The 19,372-nt window shown below is 45.5% G+C and overlaps 1 protein-coding gene across 1 annotated transcript in view; it reads left to right on the top strand.

The window, feature by feature from the left end:
- The window catches only part of LOC132899240 (CLIP-associating protein 1-like), a 233,637-nt gene extending 214,470 nt beyond the window's left edge, over window positions 1-19,167 (top strand). The window contains exons 35-41 of the mRNA XM_060940986.1: window positions 728-962; window positions 1,072-1,128; window positions 1,238-1,428; window positions 2,931-3,059; window positions 10,775-10,981; window positions 12,556-12,672; window positions 18,356-19,167. Coding sequence (XP_060796969.1) covers window positions 728-962; window positions 1,072-1,128; window positions 1,238-1,428; window positions 2,931-3,059; window positions 10,775-10,981; window positions 12,556-12,672; window positions 18,356-18,442 — 1,023 coding nt within the window. The 3' untranslated portion in view covers window positions 18,443-19,167. The remainder of the gene's footprint in view (window positions 1-727; window positions 963-1,071; window positions 1,129-1,237; window positions 1,429-2,930; window positions 3,060-10,774; window positions 10,982-12,555; window positions 12,673-18,355) is intronic.
- Window positions 19,168-19,372: the final 205 nt, after the last annotated feature.

Below are 19,372 nucleotides of genomic sequence, written 5' to 3'. Positions count from 1 at the left end.
ATTTAAAGTGCATTTAACCGTGTTCTTTCATGATAGATATATCTGAAATTGGATATATAATGTGCCTTAGTATCCTGAAAAATGGACAACGTCAGCCGGTGTGAGTTTATCAGCATGGCAAAACACGCATGTACGTGCTTTATGCGTGCACACGACATCCGGTATTTTCCCGGCACCCGAATGCCGCATTTTCTTAACGTGTTCTCGATTATGATTTGCTTTTGACGGCCTACGTTTCTCCCCCACTGGTGAAACCATCACGGCCTCCTCCGTTCCATCGAAATTATTCATAATTCAGCGTGAAATTGTCCAATAAATGCGAGAAGTGACGAAGCGATTTCCTACTTCATGGGCGCAGCCATCTTAGAAGACTTCACGCCAATGGCGGCCTCTGATTGGCCATATGGATATGTCTGGTTTTGAGAAAAATCGGTGATGATGCTTGTTGCGTTTTGGAATGAAAGGCCGTAATGCAGTCTGTAAATCAATGGCAGGTATCGTGTTTTGGTGAAAACTGAATATAGTACGAGTAAGATATGATAATTGCTGATGGTTTGGTGGCGGGAGTTTCAATTTTTCAAATCAAATTTGGCGTTTATCGCGTTTTGGAACCAAACTCTTCAAATGTAGGTCCTTCTTTTCTGTTTAATGACACATCTATGAAATATAGATTTTCTTTCAAAACAGTATTTTGTATCTTGAGTTTCGTGCCTTGTGTCTCACACAGAGCGCCGTAGCGTCCTGTGCTGCAGAACCCCGCCCCGGTACAGATGTGATGGAGGGGGGCCGAACGGCTTTAGACAACAAGACCTCGTTACTGAACACACCGTCCCCTCGGTCTTTCCTGGGGCCGAGGACACGCGAGTACAATCCCTACAACTACACCGACTCCATCAGCAGTTACGATAAAGCCGCTCTGAAGGAGGCAGTATTCGATGATGACGTCGAACAGCTCCGTGATGGTAAAGCAATTATTTATTTGTTTGTTTATTGCTGTTGAAATTTGCTACTGTATATCATGCAGTATTTCCAGGTCTGTAATACGACGAAGAATTCTTGGTTCTTCTTTAGGTCGTCGTCAAGACTTTGTTGAAAACAAAATCATGGCTCCCAAAAGTTATTCTGCAGGTAACTTTTTTTTTTTTAACGGATCAATTTCTTGACGTGTTAAATAAGCACATCAGTTACCTGAGTGTAGTCTCATGTTTTTTTTGTTTTTTTTTCTGCCATTGGCCAGGCCCTGCGCATCACTTGGAGCTGGTTGGTGACCTCCTGAAGGAGCTGTCCAATCACAGCGAGCGTGTGGAGGAGAGGCGGGCCGCCCTGCTGGAGCTGTTGAAGGTGACCCGTGACGACAGCGTAGCCGTTTGGGAGGAGCATTTTAAAACCATGTTGCTGCTGCTCCTGGAGACACTGGGGGACAAGGATGTGAGTGATCTGCTTTACAGCTCCGTGGGCTTGTCAGAATATAATAGTCACAGAGAAGCAGAATACAGAAAGAGCACAGCGACCTGCTGACCTTCACACATTTTGTGAAGGAGCGTCACATTTTAACGTCGGAGTATGCTCATACGAGTTGTCACTCAAATATATGGCAATTGACAGATGAGTCAATCAACATATGAATCTCCATTGACTTAGTGAGACCCCTGGAAACCCCGCCCTTTTCCTCAGCAATCTTAGTAATGCTTCGATTTTTCTGTGTTAAAGACACACTGATTCAGCATCAAGGAAAATTGAGGCCTAATGCTAGTTTGCCCTGCTTAGTAAAACTTGGGGCGGCACAGTGGTGTAGTGGTTAGCACTGTCACCTCACAGCAACAAAGTTCTGGGTTCGAGCCCCGTGGCCGGCGAGGGCCTTTCTGTGCGGAGTTTGCATGTTCTCCCCGTGTCCGCGTGGGTTTCCTCCGGGTGCTCCGGTTTCCCCCACAGTCCAAAGACATGCAGGTTAGGTTAACTGGTGACTCTATTACCCTGTCCACACTAGGGATTTTGTACCGATACGATACTACTTTCGTACCACAACACCTGTCCACACTAGCAACTATACCGGTACTGTAGCGGTATAACTGTATCGGTACGAAACCCACAAATGTATGGGTTTCGTACCGGTACAGTATCGGTACTGTAGCGCTTCGCTGTAGTGTGGACAGATGAAGTGTCTCTGTATCGATACAAATATAATGCGCATGCGCAAAGTCACACACCTCAATCGATGTCTTCGCTGAATAAAAAGTGAAGAACGGAAATTCGTTTTCTTTGTTTCTTTCTCAACTGCCTCGCGCGTTTTATACGATTCGACTGAATAAATGGCCACCAGAAATACAGACTGTACATTGACAACAAAAAGCACACACACGTTGTTTCATCCGCCATATTCTCGGAAGGAAGTTACTCGGTAACCACGGAAACGTTTCGCGCACGCGCATTTCAACTACCGTGAAAGAAAACCGCAAACATTTCTCACTAGTGTGGACAGATGCACTAAACTGTACCGGTATACTTTGTATCGATACAGTTATACCACTTTCGTACCGGTATATATGTGAACGCAGCTTAAATTGACCGTAGGTGTGAATGTGAGTGTGAATGGTTGTCTGTGTCTATGTGTCAGCCCTGTGATGACCTGGCGACTTGTCCAGGGTGTACCCCGCCTTTCACCCGTAGTCAGCTGGGATAGGCTCCAGCTTGCCTGCGACCCTGTAAAACAGGATAAAGCAGCTAGGGATGGATGGATGGATGGATGGATGGATACAAGAAACCACTACTGTAATGTTCCCTAGAAACCCTGATAGACATCAGAGCTGGACCTGCTATCAGGCAGACTACTAAAGAAGAAGTAAATCTGGCCCTAAGGCTTTTGGATCAGGATGTAAGGGTGAGTGTGTGATTTCATATCTAATGGCTGATTATGCTGTTTTCCTGCTCAGCACACCATCCGGGCACTGGCTCTGCGTGTTCTGAAAGAGATCCTGCGAAGTCAACCTGCACGTTTCAGGAACTATGCAGAACTGACCATCATGAAAACACTGGAGGCGCACAAAGACTCCCACAAAGAGGTCAGTCACAAGTAGGATTAAAGCTAGACTGCCTTTCAGATTTTTCAAGTGTAGGTCATAAAGAGAATTTTCCCAACACCTAATTATTTTTGTTTAGTGGACCGAAAGCTACTGAATTCAAATCACAGACTTCCAGTTTTATTAGTTTTTTTTTTTTAATAGAGCAAGTAATGGGCGGCACGGTGGTGTAGTGGTTAGCGCTGTCGCCTCACAGCAAGAGGGTCCGGGTTCGAGCCCCGTGGCCGGCGAGGGCCTTTCTGTGTGGAGTTTGCATGTTCTCCCCGTGTCCGCGTGGGTTTCCTCCGGGTGCTCCGGTTTCCCCCACAGTCCAAAGACATGCAGGTTAGGTTAACTGGTGACTCTAAATTGACCGTAGGTGTGAATGTGAGTGTGAATGGTTGTCTGTGTCTATGTGTCGGCCCTGTGATGACCTGGCGACTTGTCCAGGGTGTAACTTTCGCCTGTAGTCAGCTGGGATAGGCTCCAGCTTGCCTGCGACCCTGTAGAACAGGATAAAGCGGCTAGAGATGATGAGATGAGATGAGATGAGCAAGTAATGAATTTAGGACCATGTGGCCCTAAATTCTCCGCTATTTTTTCCTGCTTCACCATGACCCAATTCAAGATACTACGCCATGCATCACGTGGTGGGCTTTCCCCGTTCACGCAAGGCATTGTGGGATACAAATTTGAAACAGGAGAGAAAAATGACGGACGTGAGTGTGCGAACATGTATGTCAAGTTATTCGGTTTCCCCGTATTTTGTACGGGAAAATGCAATTTTTTGGCTAATACGGCGTACACTGATTTTCATACGGGAAAATAACGTTTTGTATCAGAGATTTTTTCCGTTACTCCGAGAATTTTCTTAGCATCCACCGTTTATTTTTTCAAACACGCATGCCCAATGAAACGGAACTATTTATGTGGTTTTATAGTTGCACGTGGTTTTCTCGGTCATTTAAGTACATCGGCTCGGACTGCCCAGACTTCTGTGATGGCTGCAGAAGTTATGTTCTGCCAATTTCTCATGGAACACAACATCCCCCCGACTGTGGCAGACCATTTTTCGCAGCTCGCGAAAAAAAAAAAAAAGTTTCTCAGTTCAAAGACTGCACAGGTAAGCATTTTTTAAAAAAGTTTTTACTGTTTGCATGTAGGAAAGCTTCCTCCTACCTGGGAGTCGCCGTTTATACAACGGCAACTGTAGCTACCCGGCGATTTCTGGTTTCGCTTCCCTAAACATTTTAATTGCTGATAGACATTACATGTAGACACAGATGACCAACACTCGTTACTACCATCAGTCGTCAGTAAACTGGAAAAGTATTGAATGAAGAGTAATGGTGGTAACGACCGTTGGTAACCTGTCTCTAAAATGTGTAGTAGGGGATGGAAGCAATTTAACACCGTCTACATGTTTGCGATGCTCTGATTTTCTTTTATTGACCAGGAAAATAATAGATGTATATTGGGGAAAGGTCTTCGATGTAAAAACTGCTCTGGGTGTTGCCAAGGGTCCAATGCCAAAACAACTTTTTACTGCTTTGCTGTGCCTCCCACATAGCAATGCAGATAGTGAGAGGGCTTTTTCATTGGTTAGGAAAATTCATACTGAGTACAGAAATGGCTGCAGACACATTAACTGCATATCTGCAAATTAAAATGAACTGTGATGAGGAGCTACAACTGCTACCCAAGCAGTGATATTATAGCTAGTGCCAAATCTGCAACATCTTTGTACAACAAAGAACACTCCAAAAAGGAATAAGATTTAAATTCTTGTTATAAATTACTGGGAAGATTTTCAATTTAACTTCATAATCTTTAGTTGGATCTAACACTGCTTGTGGCGTCAACACTTTTTTCTCAAATGGAACTTTTACTAACCTTCATTTACTGTTTGGCATGATTATATATAATTTATTACATGTAACCTACTATTTTAATTAGCATACCTACTGCTGTTATATTTCAAGTAATTTTCTTTAGTGGAATGTAATATTGTAGGTGATGTGAACTATTTAATATTAATACATTTTATTTGCAAAATTTACATCAATAATTCTGGTATTACTGATACAATGTATATTAAATAATTAAGTTTATAGTTCAGTCATTCTCTTTCAGGGCTTTGAACCGGTTCAAGGAACGAAAACGAAAACCGGGAACTTTTTCTATTTCACATGGAACAGAAACGAAACCAGAAACTTTATTATTTTTTATGTTCCGGAACAGAAACGCTTATTAAAAATAATGGTAACCGGTTAATACCGGCTTTTATTTCGTTCCTCAAAGTTTCCGTAGCCTACAAATAAAAAAGCCATTCTTCTCCTGCGCAAGTTTCTATGACCCGCTGGGGTTCACTTCCTGTGTGACGTTCGCTGACTGAATGGAGAGAGCGGGAAGGTGGACTGCTATCACGTCTCCATGTGATAATAAGTGAATTACTGAGTGTCTGAGCAAAGAAGAGCCTGAACGATGCAACCTCCCTATTGGCTGTTTGTAAAAATGTATCAATTGTTGCCCTTCCCACGGGAATCATCGCGGGCTCGAGACACGAGACCTGACGAGTTAGTTCGTTGGTAGCAGAACAAAGTGTCTGGACACAAATCAGGTTTTCAGAAAAGGAAAGAAAATAAACGGAGGGTCGAAAATACAAAAAAGGAGGCAGAAAATGCAAAACGAGTTTTAAGGTAGGACAAATGGTTACTTTTCTGAGGCAGCCCGCCGTGGCTGCCTGCAGGCTTATTTATTATAGCCCATTTAGTTAAAATAGTTGATATAAAATGTTTATAGTTATAGTTATGTGATGGTTGTCCTGATTTAGACTGTTTTTTTTGGGGGGGGTTGTGCGATGTTGCACCCGGGTCCAGATTAGGGCAGAACCGGCCCTGGCTACATTTCAGGTGTAGTTTGTTTTATGAATGTATGTACTTGCATAGATGTGTACTTGGTCTTCCAATATGGCGACTACCGAAATCTCGCGGCGCGGTGACGTCATGCGGTAGCCCTCTATAGGGCCTGACTAGCCTTTGGTAACACACTAAACGAATTATCTTTCATTTTTGGCACTTTTTCTGTTTGTGTAGATGGGAAGACATACTGAGAATCCAAATCGCCAACATTTGAAATAATAATTGTTTTGAATTATTTCTTGTCTTATTTAATGAAGGTTGTAATAGAATTAGCCTACATTTGGCTTAAGCTGGATGAGACAGAGACATAATTTTATAGCCATTTGTTAAACAGCTGACAGGGAACGTAATTAACCGTTCCGGGAACGAAATTGTTTTGTTCTAACCGGTTCGGGAACGTCTATTTAATGGTGGAACCCAAAACCGGAAACGTTAAAATTCCGTTTCTGTTCGGAACGAACCAATAGGAAAAAAATTCTGGTTCAAAGCCCTGTTCTCTTTAGTAGATAATTGTTTACTTGACAAGACATGTAGTCCTTTTTAATTCAGTTGTTTTCTCTGGGATCTAAAATTTATTTTTTTTCAGTACATGCTTATTTGATCCCTTTAACTTGATGCAGTGTGATAAATATGTCGATTACAATAGGAGTGTATAATGTGGAATAAAATAATTGGTGCTTTGGATTATATATTGGAATTTTTTCTTGTGTATAAGGGCTCATGGGTGTATGTAAGGGAAAAGTACAGATTTTGTAAGGGCATGGGGAACTAAAGGTTGACGTGTACCGGTATGTGAAAGATCGACTACAGTAACGGAAAGTGAGAAGAAAAGACATTGTGTTGTGAAGAAAAGGAAACACAGGACCGAACTAATAAATATCGGCGGTCAGCGAACACCTCGGACTGATCAGCTGTTCGTTTAGTGACAGAATGATGTAACTGTCAGTGCACGGTCAAAGGTAAACCTGCGCATACGGACCTCCTCTGTCTGCTTGACAGCATGAAGTGAGATTTTTGAAATTAGGTGATTCTAGATTTACCGAGCTGAATTAGGTTGACGTTCTTAAAAGGGATTTTTTTTTCCTTTTTCAAGTCCAAGTCATTAAAGAAGATTTCGAGTCGAGTCCACTGTTGATCTGAGGTGGTGTTTACATTAGACCGTATCCGTCTCGTTTTCGTCGCAGATGCACTGTCCGTGCACATTAAAACGCCGGGAAACGACTCCACAGGCGGAACAACTTGAATCCGCCAGGGCCCACGTATTCAACCCAGTTCGTATCTGATCCGGTCCTGTGTAAACATTGAGAATACGCGGATACGCTGTGCTGAGCTCTAGCTGACGTCATCATTGGACAACGTCACTGTGACATCCACCTTCCTGATTCGCTGGCGTTGGGATCACACACACAGCGGCTCAGTCCCGAATCACTGCTCGTGCGCTTCACTCGCGCACTCTGTGAGCTGCGCAGGGCCGGAGTGCGCACCCTCCAGAGGGCACTCGCTGTTCAGGGCGGAGTGATTTGGAGCGCAGGAGGAAGCGCTGAGCCGCACTGAGGTTTATTTACACATTTCAACTTATTTACCTCCTTCAGGCGCTTAAACTCAGTGAGAACATGAACATCACAGCCAGGTGTGTTTATCTGCTGGAGAAGGTGTTCGCTTGCCATCCTTCCACTTGCAAGTGGTGAGTGACTTGCGCATACCCGATATGCACTGGGATCATGTGACGTGCCGTCTACTTAGTCATGTGATTAGTGTATCCGTGTATTGGCGTTGCTGTGTGCACGCGAATCGTTTTAAAAACGTTAATCTGATGATCCGCTGATACGGTCTAATGTAAACACCACCTGAGTCGAGTCCGAGAACAAGACTCCATCCACACTACTTGACGTTGGCTGTTGCTGCCTTTATGTGAAACCGTCTCTGCTACTGTGTTGGACTAACGGACTTGCTTGACTGCCCCATTTTAGTTAATAGGCTACAGATAAAAAGCTTGTTCATCGCTCAGCAAGCCCCGCCCACTATCAACAGAGCAATGAACATAGCGCGTCACTTCCTTCTCTGGGTGGAGACTTGCCAAATGACAGTTGAAGTTCGAGGTCGTCCCCGTCGTCTCCTCGATAGTTCTTCTGCATATGGGACACATAGCAGTGCATTTTTTTCCCACTGCACAAGACGTCTGTATAAGCAAAGCGGACAATCCTAGGGGGGTTCTCTCCAGGCATTTTAGTGCCATTAATGTTAGTTTGTTCCTGAACATGACGAATGAAATTAGTATAAAATTTAATGTAGATGAGTGATTCCACGCTTATGGGTACTGAAATGGGGACATGAACTTATTTTTAAAAATTCACCTAAAACCATTTCTTTTTTTACCATCAGGTCACAAAACATGTAATCTTTAATGAATGATATGTTAAAAGATAACTTTAATTTTCTGAGATGTAATAAAAACATATTTATATGCCAAAGTCAGAACGTAACAGAAGTGTTGTGGACATATATATTCTCAATTTTAACAATGTAGAATTACTTTTTGAAACATAGGAAGGTGATGTTTTAGCAAATATAATTAATAAACATGTGTAGGAGAATAAACATACACATTCTTTCAATAAGATTAACATGGTATATAGCTAGATTGTAATTAATTTGTAACAGACGCGAGATGGACAATCGTAACAGAAGTAATGTAACAGACATCATTTTGGAACTCATAGGCTTGACTTTGGCATATAAATATGTTTTTATTACATCTCAGAAAATTAAAGTTATCTTTTAACATATCATTCATTAAAGATTACATGTTTTGTGACCTGATGGTAAAAAAAGAAATGGTTTTAGGTGAATTTTTAAAAATAAGTTCATGTCCCCATTTCAGTACCCATAAGCGTGGAATCACTCAGATATAAATATCTTGTGCCAAATTATTATGGCATGTTGCAAAAAAATAAAGAAAAAATCTGAAGTCCTCGTCTCCAATTTGCGAGTCCGAATGCAGTTAATGCACGAGTCCAAGTCATCAGTGCTCGAGTCCAAGTCAAGTCACGAGTCCTTAAAATTATAGCACGAGTTGGACTCGAGTACTACAAGCCTGCCTGCATTTTAGTCTCTCCACTGGGAACAGGGAAGATGTCGCATTTCTTCTGGAAAGAAGAAATATATACTTTATATACTTTCCCCTGGATAGAAACTTGCATCCAGTCACTTTTCTTCAGGGCTTTGAACCAGAATTTTTTTCCTATTGGTTCGTTCCGAACAGAAACGGAATTTTAACGTTTCCGGTTTTGGGTTCCACCATTAAATAGACGTTCCCGAACCGGTTAGAACAAAACAATTTCGTTCCCGGAACGGTTAATTACGTTCCCTGTCAGCTGTTTAACAAATGGCTATAAAATTATGTCTCTGTCTCATCCAGCTTAAGCCAAATGTAGGCTAATTCTATTACAACCTTCATTAAATAAGACAAGAAATAATTCAAAACAATTATTATTATTTCAAATGTTGGCGATTTGGATTCTCAGTATGTCTTCCCATCTACACAAACAGAAAAAGTGCCAAAAATGAAAGATAATTCGTTTAGTGTGTTACCAAAGGCTAGTCAGGCCCTATAGAGGGCTACCGCATGACGTCACCCGCGCCGCGAGATTTTGTTAGGCGCCATATTGGAAGACCAAGTACACATCTATGCAAGTATATGCATACATAAAACAAACTACACCTGAAATGTAGCCAGGGCCGGTTCTGCCCTAATCTGGACCCGGGTGCAACATCGCGCAACCCCCCCCCCCCCCCAAAAAAAAAAAAAACACCAGTCTAAATCAGGACAACCATCACATAACTATAACATTTTATATCAACTATTTTAACTAAATGGGCTATAATAAATAAGCCTGCAGGCAGCCACGGCGGGCCGCCTCAGAAAAGTAACCATTCAATGACACAACTGAAAGCCTGCAGCCACGGCGGACTGCCTTAAAAAGTAGCCATTTGTCCTACCTTAAAACTCGTTTTGCATTTTCTGCCTCCTTTTTTGTATTTTTGACCCTCCGTTTATTTTCTTTCCTTTTCTGAAAACCCGATTTGTGTCCAGACATTTTGTTCTGCTACCAACGAACTAACTCGTCAGGTCTCGTGTCTCGAGCCCGCGATGATTCCCGTGGGAAGGGCAACAACTGATACATTTTTACAAACAGCCAGTAGGGAGGTTGCATCGTTCAGGCTCTTCTTTGCTTAGACGCTCAGTAATGCACTTATTATCACATGGAGACGTGATAGCAGTCCACCTTCCCACGCTCTCCATTCAGTCAGCGACCGTCACACAGGAAGTGAACCCCAGCGGGCCGGGTCATAGAAACTTGCGCAGGAGAAGAATGGCTATTTTATTTGTAGGCTACGGAAACTTTGAGGAACGAAATAAAAGCCGGTATTAACCGGTTACCATTATTTTTAATAAGCGTTTCTGTTCCGGAACATAAAAAATAATAAAGTTTCTGGTTTCGTTTCTGTTCCATGTGAAATAGAAAAAGTTCCCGGTTTTCGTTTTCGTTCCTTGAACCGGTTCAAAGCCCTGCTTTTCTTACATAGAAACACAATAAATTGTACAAATTTAGATGCGATGCCAATCATGTTAGCATTCATTCAGTTCGCAAACACTGAGCAGTTGAGAAGTTAAGTCCTTTCCTTAAAAACATACGTATAAGTTAGCACTGCTCTGGTGCTCATGTAGTAACTCTTGTACTGCCAGTATGAAGCATTTCCTTCAGCATCACCCTGTTTTTTTTGTCTGTCGTTAAGGTGGTGCGTGCTGCAGAGGAGGCCGCATCCACCCTGGCTTCCTCCATCCACCCGGAGCAGTGCATTAAGGTCCTGTGCCCCATTGTACAGACCGCGGACTACCCCATCGACCTGGCTGCCATTAAAATGCAGACCAAGGTCATCGAGCGCATTCCAGAGGAGTCCCTTTACCAGCTGCTGCCTGACATCATCCCTGGTCTACTACAGGTGCTGCTCACGGTCCACCCACACAGGTCCACATAGTCATTAACACGCACGATACACAGCTGGTACACTCAGCTATTAAAGCACATTACAGGTTAACCCTGGAACAATACAGTAACAAGTGCTGCCAGGCAAAACAAACCTCGCCCGGTAGCACTTATGATGAATATGAAATGAAAAAAATCGGTACCCTATGGGTCCATGTGGCTACTGCTTATAAATAAAACTGTTTTCTGATACCATGTCCATACAGTAAATATAGCACATATATACTGTATGAGGCAGTAGCCACAAAAATGAAGCGTAATCCAAAAATGAACAATTTAAAAATCACAGAAGTAAAATATACCAAGTGTCTGTACTTTATATTATTCTAGTCTTACTGTACCTCTTACAGTTTTCAAAACTGAAACCTCCGAACCGAGGCTGACATACACACGCTGTCGCCATGACCCAAACTCTTATTTGCCGGAAATGGCCCAGCGCTAGAGCTCAGTGGAATGCACTTTCATCTCATCTCATTATCTCTAGCCGCTTTATCCTGTTCTACAGGGTCGCAGGCAAGCTGGAGCCTATCCCAGCTGACTACGGGCGAGAGGCGGGGTACACCCTGGACAAGTCGCCAGGTCATCACAGGGCTGACACATAGACACAGACAACCATTCACACTCACATTCACACCTACGGTCAATTTAGAGTCACCAGTTAACCTAACCTGCATGTCTTTGGACTGTGGGGGAAACCGGAGCACCCGGAGGAAACCCATGCGGACACGGGGAGAACATGCAAACTCCGCACAGAAAGGCCCTCGCCGGCCCCGGGGCTCGAACCCGGACCTTCTTGCTGTGAGGCGACAGCGCTAACCACTACACCACCGTGCCGCCTGGAACGCACTTTCCCTCTGTAATAAGCATAAACATGTCTGAAAGCGATTTCTTTAGTCCAGTCCATTTATTTATAATTTATATTTATAATAATAAATCAACAGAGCGGGGAAGTTTTTATCAGTGGGGGTTTAAAAGTGGGCGTGGCCAAAACTCCTTCCTTTGCATATGTAAATGAATCAAGAAGCCATCCAATGACAGCACAGTGTATGCAAATGAGGCAGGTAGTGATCCAGTCAGCGTATTTGTGGGAGGAGTCTTTCCGAGGCAGCACTCCTGCAGTCTGAGCTCAGAGCTGTTTTTTTTTTTTTTTTCCCTTTTTGGTCACCATGACCTTGACCGGATGACCCTCAAAATGTTGGAGGTTCTATTTGAGACCAATGTCCATCTATCCTGAAAGTTTCATGAGGATTGATCTCGCCATTTTCCTGTAATATCGTTAACAAAAAAACAAACAAACAAAGAAACCCGACCGAAAATAATACCTCGCCCCCTGGTGGACTCCATCCCGAGCAAGGTAATAAGGTTTTTTCAGCAATGCTACAGGTGGTACACAAAACCATTAAACTACCTGCTGCAAGAACACACAGCCATTAAAACACAGCCACGTGACACAAACGTGTACCTTTAAATGAGATTGTTGTATCCTGTTCCTTGTGATGTCACTTTCTACTCTGCGTGTCTGTGTTTAAGGGTTATGATAACACTGAGAGCAGCGTGCGGAAAGCCAGTGTCTTCTGCCTCGTGGCAATTTATTCTGTGATCGGAGAAGGGTTGAAGCCTCATCTTGCTCAGCTTACAGGCAGCAAGGTAAATCTGCAGACTGTGCGTGTGTGTGTGTGTGTGTGTGTGTGTGTGTGTGTGTGTGTGTGTGTGTGTGTGTGTGAGAGTGACTTGGGGACATGCTCAGAGCCGAGTTGTGTGTGCTCAGTGAAGATTTCATACCTGTTCAGTGACATGCAGGCGCACACATGAGGTAGACGTATGTCTCAGGCTACATCCACACGACAACGGCAACGAGATGTTATTAAAAAAAATATTGCGTCCACATGGGCAACGGATCAGTAAAATATCAGGTACATATGGCAACGCAACGCTTGCTGAAAACGATGCAATACACATGCCACACCTCTAGGGGCGCTGTAAGACGGTCCCATCGGAGACACCAGAACAATAGAAGTAAGGACGCATGCGCATAAACTATTATGCGCGAGACTTCATATTAGCCACAAAGTCAGGAAAATCTGTTCGTAAAATTACGTTATAATGACCAAATACAATGAAAAGTATTTTTCCAGTCTCACCTGTGAAAGGTAATCCCATGTGATCTCGTTTGGATGGTAAAGCTGTTGGTACAGTTAAACGCAGCATATGAATGAGGCATCTTTATTCTCCGCTTTGACCCATCCAATATGGCAGCGAGGATGACGTATGATTCTACGCGGAAGGCGGCGTCTTTAATGTCTCGTCTCGTCTCGTCTTCTTCCGCTTTATCCGGGACCGGGTCGCGGAGGCAGCAGTCTAAGCAGGGAAGCCCAAACTTCCCTTTCCCCAGACACCTCGGCCAGCTCCTCGGGAAGAACACTGAGGCGTTCCCAGGCCAGCCGAGAGACATAGTCCCTCCAGCGTGTCCTGGGTCTTCCCCGGGGCCTCCTCCCGGGGGGACATGCCTGGAACACCTCCCCAGGGAGGCGTCCAGGAGGCATCCGAAAAAGATGCCCGAGCCACCTCAGCTGATTCCTCTCGATGTGGAGCAGCAGCGGCTCTACTCCGAGCTCCTCCCGAGTGACTGTGCTTCTCACCCTATCTCTAAGGGAGCGCCCAGCCACCCTGCGAAGGAAACTCATTTCGGCCGCTTGTATCCGCGATCTTGTCCTTTCGGTCATTACCCAAAGCTCATGACCATAGGTGAGAGTCGGAACGTAGATCGACCGGTAAATTGAGAGCTTCGCCTTTTGGCTCAGCTCCTTCTTCACCACAACGGACCGGTAAAGCGACCGCATCACTGCGGAGGCTGCACCGATCCGCCTGTCGATCTCACGCTCCATCCTTCCCTCACTCGTGAACAAGATCCCGAGATACTTAAACTCCTCCACTTGAGGCAGAACTTCTCCACCAACCTGGAGAGGGCAAGCCACCCTTTTCCGGTCGAGAACCATGGCCTCGGACTTGGAGGTGCTGATTCTCATCCCAGCCGCTTCACACTCGACTGCAAACCGCCCCAGTGCATGCTGAAGGTCCTGGTTTGAAGAAGCCAACAGGACAACATCATCCGCAAAAAGCAGAGATGAAATCCTGTGGTTCCCAAACAGGATTCCTTCTGGCCCCTGGCTGCGCCTAGAAATTCTGTCCATAAAAATTATGAACAGAACCGGTGACAAAGGGCAGCCCTGCCGGAGTCCAACATGCACCGGGAACAGGTCTGACTTACTGCCGGCAATGCGAACCAGACTCCTGCTCCGTTCGTACAGGGACCGGACAGCCCTTAGCAAAGAGCCCCGAACCCCATACTCCCGAAGCACCCCCCACAGAATACTACGGGGGACACGGTCGAATGCCTTCTCCAGATCCACAAAGCACATGTGGACTGGTTGGGCAAACTCCCATGAACCCTCGAGCACCCTATGAAGGGTATAGAGCTGGTCCAGTGTTCCGCGACCAGGACGAAAACCGCATTGTTCCTCCTGGATCCGAGGTTCGACTATTGGTCGAATTCTCCTCTCCAGTACCCTGGAGTAAACCTTCCCTGGGAGGCTGAGAAGTGTGATTCCCCTATAATTGGGGCACACTCTCCGGTCCCCTTTCTTAAAAAGAGGGACCACCACCCCAGTCTGCCACTCCAGAGGCACTGTCCCTGACCGCCACGCGATGTTGCAGAGGCGTGTCAACCAAGACAGCCCCACAACATCCAGAGACTTGAGATACTCAGGGCGGATCTCATCCACCCCCGGTGCCTTGCCACCGAGGAGCTTGCAAACCACCTCAGTGACTTCGGCTTGGGTAATGGACGAGTCCACCTCTGAGTCATCAGCCTCAGTCTCCTCAGTGGAAGACATGACGGTGGGATTGAGGAGATCCTCAAAGTATTCCTTCCACCGCCCGACAATGTCCCCAGTCGAGGTCAACAGCTCCCCACCCGCACTGTAAACAGTGTTGGCAGAGTACTGCTTCCCCCTCCTGAGGCGCCGGACGGTTTGCCAGAATTTCTTCGAGGCCGACCGATAGTCCTTCTCCATGGCCTCCCCGAACTCCTCCCAGTTCCGAGTTTTTGCCTCCGCAACTGCCCGAGCTGCAGCACGCCTGGCCTGCCGATACCCGTCAGCTGCCTCGGGAGTCCTGGAGGTTAACATGGCCCGATAGGACTCCTTCTTCAGCTTGACGGCATCCCTTACTTCTGGTGTCCACCACCGGGTTCGGGGATTGCCGCCACGACAGGCACCGGAGACCTTGCGGCCACAGCTCTGAACAGCTGTGTCCACAATGGAGGTAGAGAACATGGTCCACTCAGACTCAATGTCCCCCGCCTCCCTCGGAAGCTGGGAAAAGCTCTCCCGGAGGTGGGAGTTAAAGACCTCCCCGACAGAGTGCTCGGCCAGACGTTCCCAGCAGACCCTCACCATACGTTTGGGCCTGCCAGGTCTGTCCAGCTTCCTCCTCCGCCAGCGGATCCAACTCACCACCAGGTGGTGATCAGTTGACAGCTCAGCCCCTCTCTTCACCCGAGTGTCCAAGACATAGGGCCGGAGATCAGATGAAACGACTACAAAGTCGATCATTGACCTCCGACCTAAGGTGTCCTGGTGCCACGTGCACTTATGGACACCCCTATGCTCGAACATGGTGTTCGTTATGGACAAACCGTGACTAGCACAGAAGTCCAATAACAAAACACCACTCGGGTTCAGATCGGGGAGGCCGTTCCTCCCAACCACGCCCCTCCAGGTGTCACTGTCATCTCCCACGTGAGCATTGAAGTCCCCCAGTAACACAATGGAGTCCCCAGTCTGAGCACTCCTCAGTACCTCTCCCAGGGACTCCAAGAAGGCCGGATACTCTATACTGCTATTTGGGCCATAGGCACAAACAACAGCAAGAGCCCTCTCCCCAATCCGAAGGCGCAGCGAGGCGACCCTCTCGTTCACTGGGGTAAACTCCAACACATGGCGGCTGAGCTGGGGAGCTATAAGCAAGCCCACACCAGCCCGCCGCCGCTCACCACGGGCGACTCCAGAGAAGTGGAGAGTCCAGCCCCTCTCGAGGAGCTGGGTTCCAGAGCCCAAGCTGTGCGTGGAGGCGAGCCCGACTATCTCTAGCCGGTACCTCTCAACCTCCCGCACAAGCTCAGGCTCTTTCCCCCCCAGCGAAGTGACATTCCATGTCCCAACAGCCAGCCGCTGTGTCCGGGGATCAGGTCGTCGAGGCCCCTGCCTTCGACTGCCACCCAATCCACATTGCACCAGTCCCCTACTGCTACCTCTGTGGGTGGTGAACCCACAGGAGGTCGGGCCCACGTCAGCTCTTCGGGCTGAGCCCGGCCGGGCCCCATGGGCAAAGGCCCGGCCACCAAGCGCTCGCATACGAGCCCCAACCCCGGGCCTGGCTCCAGGGTGGGGCCCCGGCTGCGTCATCCCGGGCGACGTCACGGTCCTCGGATTTTTCTCCATAGGGGTTTTGGTGAACTGCTCTTAGTCTGGCCTGTCACCTAGGACCTGTCTGCCTTGGGAAACCCTGACAGGGGCATAATGCCCCCGACAACATAGCTCCTAGGATCATTCAAGCACACAAACCCCTCCACCACAATAAGGTGGCAGTTCAAGGAGGGGGCGTCTTTAATGGTCCGGAATAAATTGAATGCTACACGTTGATGGATTAATTTGTTCTTCTACGCCCTTTTTTGAGGAATGTATTGTAAGACTTAAACCAGCATCTGAAGAGGTGAGATCGCTCCTTTTTTTCCCTATTTTTGCTGGCGGGATTGACTCTCTCTCTCTCTCTCTGCACCATTACACAATAAATATTCACAGTGAAAATATTTTGTAAGCGCGTTTCATGAACCAAGTTATAGGATTTGTTGACAACTCGCATAGAGTTCGTTACACTTCTACCCAGCGTGAAGCACATGTGGTTGTGATGTAAACAAATCCATTCTACTCATCCAGACGACTTCGCAACGGCGCCGTTGCCAGATCTTTCCACTCTGGAACCCATTCTCAAAAGATTACGTTTTGGGGCACCCAAAACGCCGGTGCCGTGTGGACGCCAGGCCGAAACGATAAACAATTTTATCGGATTCACCTGAATCCGTTGCCGTGTGGACAGGGCCTCAGTTACACAGCAACACTTCAAATGAGCTGTAGGTTTAGTAGATGAGCGAACAGTCAGCTTATGTTTCAAACAGGGGCCATGTTTTCTTTGAGGAGAGCATATCGAATTAACAAAACCGTTTTTATATTATTTCGCCAAATCAAAATAGTGAATAAAAATGCATCGTAACATGAATTGCCCCATGCGCATACTATGAGTTTGATTTGATTTTGATTTACTATCGCAGGGCATCACAGGCATGAGCAAAAAAAATAAATAAAATGCAAAATAATATGACTTGCTGGATCAAGTGCTATTTTATAAGTTGATGAATAATGAGAATGTAAGTCATATTATTAAATGAAACCAAATTTGCCATGATTAATGTGATAATTACAACTAGGATTATTAATGCAGTGATGGATGGACGGATGGATGGCTGGATCATTGGATGGAGGGTCGGATGGATGGATGATTGGACGGAGGGATGGTTGGATGTATGGCTGGAGGGTCAGATGGATGGATGGGTGGTCAGATAGATGGATGGCTGGGGGGTCGGCTGGACGGATGGCTGGATGGAGGGATGGTCAGATGGATGAATGGTTGTATGGTCGGCTGGAGGGATGGAGGGACGGTCGGATGGAGGGATGGTCAGATGTATGGCTGGAGGGTTGGATGGACGGATGGATGATTTGGATAGATGGATGGTTGGAAGGATGGATGGTCAGATGGTTGCTTGTCGTTCTTTCATTTACATATTGTATAATTGTTTGTCTTTTTTGATTTTTTTTATTGATAAATTGTCTCTTGCTTTTATATTCCATCCTTTTACAGTTTACAGAAAAGGAAGAAAAACTATTTTCTTTTTCACTCTGCATTCTCTACTTCTTTCTTATTTATTTACAGGGTTAGTCAAAATTATGTTAACACTTAAATGGTAGAAACCATTTATTCACAAAACATACATCACATGTGCAAGATGATTTACAGGACGGTCTCAACCAGGGTAATGTTTGTGAAAACTCTGGCAACCCTTGTGGTGCAAATAATTTAATTATCTAAATGGGAAGGCCTTAAGCACATGCATAACCTTTCTTTGAATACGCGCAGAACCCTTGATGTATATGTATGCATTGTTTTTATTATCATGGCAAATCTTCAGTACCGTCTTCATCTCGTCCTCTGACAGATGAAACTGCTGAACCTCTACATCAAGCGAGCCCAAACTACCAACAGCAACAGCAGCAGCTCGTCTGACATCTCCTCCCACAGCTAAACCGACCAATCACATTCTGAACCAATCATAACCTCACGCCCAGCCCATCCAGTTTTACTGAAACGACTCGGTTTCTTCAGAACAACCCAACCCCCAGTCTGAGGTCTTCTTTTAACGAAAGGACAAAGGTTTTTATTTGAATCCTTCACTAGACCCAAAATGGCAGTGTAATTGTATAACAAGACCTGTATTTAGAAATGTGACTTGTTGCTTCTTCGGTTTTGGGTCCACGTTCGAGTGTGTGATGCCGAAATGGGTCGCTTGTATTACCGTCCTCTTGAATGTGTGTGTAATGTTTCAGACATTAACCAGAGCAGTTGTGCCTCAATCCAGTGGACCTGTTTGTCTGTATTCTCTTATAGGGCAATATTTCTATTGAAGGAGTACTCTTTTACTTTTTTTTTGTTTTTTTTTAATCTCTCGTTACCACTTCTGCAGAGTATGTGTAGTGGACAACAATTTAGAAAGTTGACTGAAAAAAGAACAGACAACCTGTTCATATACTGTATGTATTACTCGCTTAAAATGAAAGTTTTGGGGGCAGTTCAGCCTTTCAGAAACAGAACTAGTTTTTGTGAGGGAAGGATCTGTTGGTATGTGATGTAGTCACTGTAACTCTAGGGAAACATTGAAGTGCCCCAGTTTTGTCCTGATGGCACAAAAATCTATTAGACTGGTACCAAAATCCAGAATTGTGCCACCCAAAGGCATTTTTGAGACAAAGTCGGCAAACAGTCTTATTTTGTCAATTTGGGTGTGCCGAATTCAAATCTGCAATATGCCGAGCTCTATCTGACCTCTGTTGACCTCTAGAGGTCATTGAACTTTGGGCCTGTAAACGTCTCAGCTGAACCCAGTTTCTCAGCTTTCTAAGGAATGAAATGTACTAAAATGATTAATGAAGTTAGCAAATGGCCTTGTTTGTTAAAT

This window comes from Neoarius graeffei, chromosome 15 (assembly GCF_027579695.1).
Source record: "Neoarius graeffei isolate fNeoGra1 chromosome 15, fNeoGra1.pri, whole genome shotgun sequence".
In the NCBI taxonomy this organism is placed as follows: domain Eukaryota; kingdom Metazoa; phylum Chordata; class Actinopteri; order Siluriformes; family Ariidae; genus Neoarius; species Neoarius graeffei.
The sequence above is the reverse complement of the archived record's forward strand: the minus strand, read 5'-3'. Positions and strand labels throughout refer to the sequence as shown.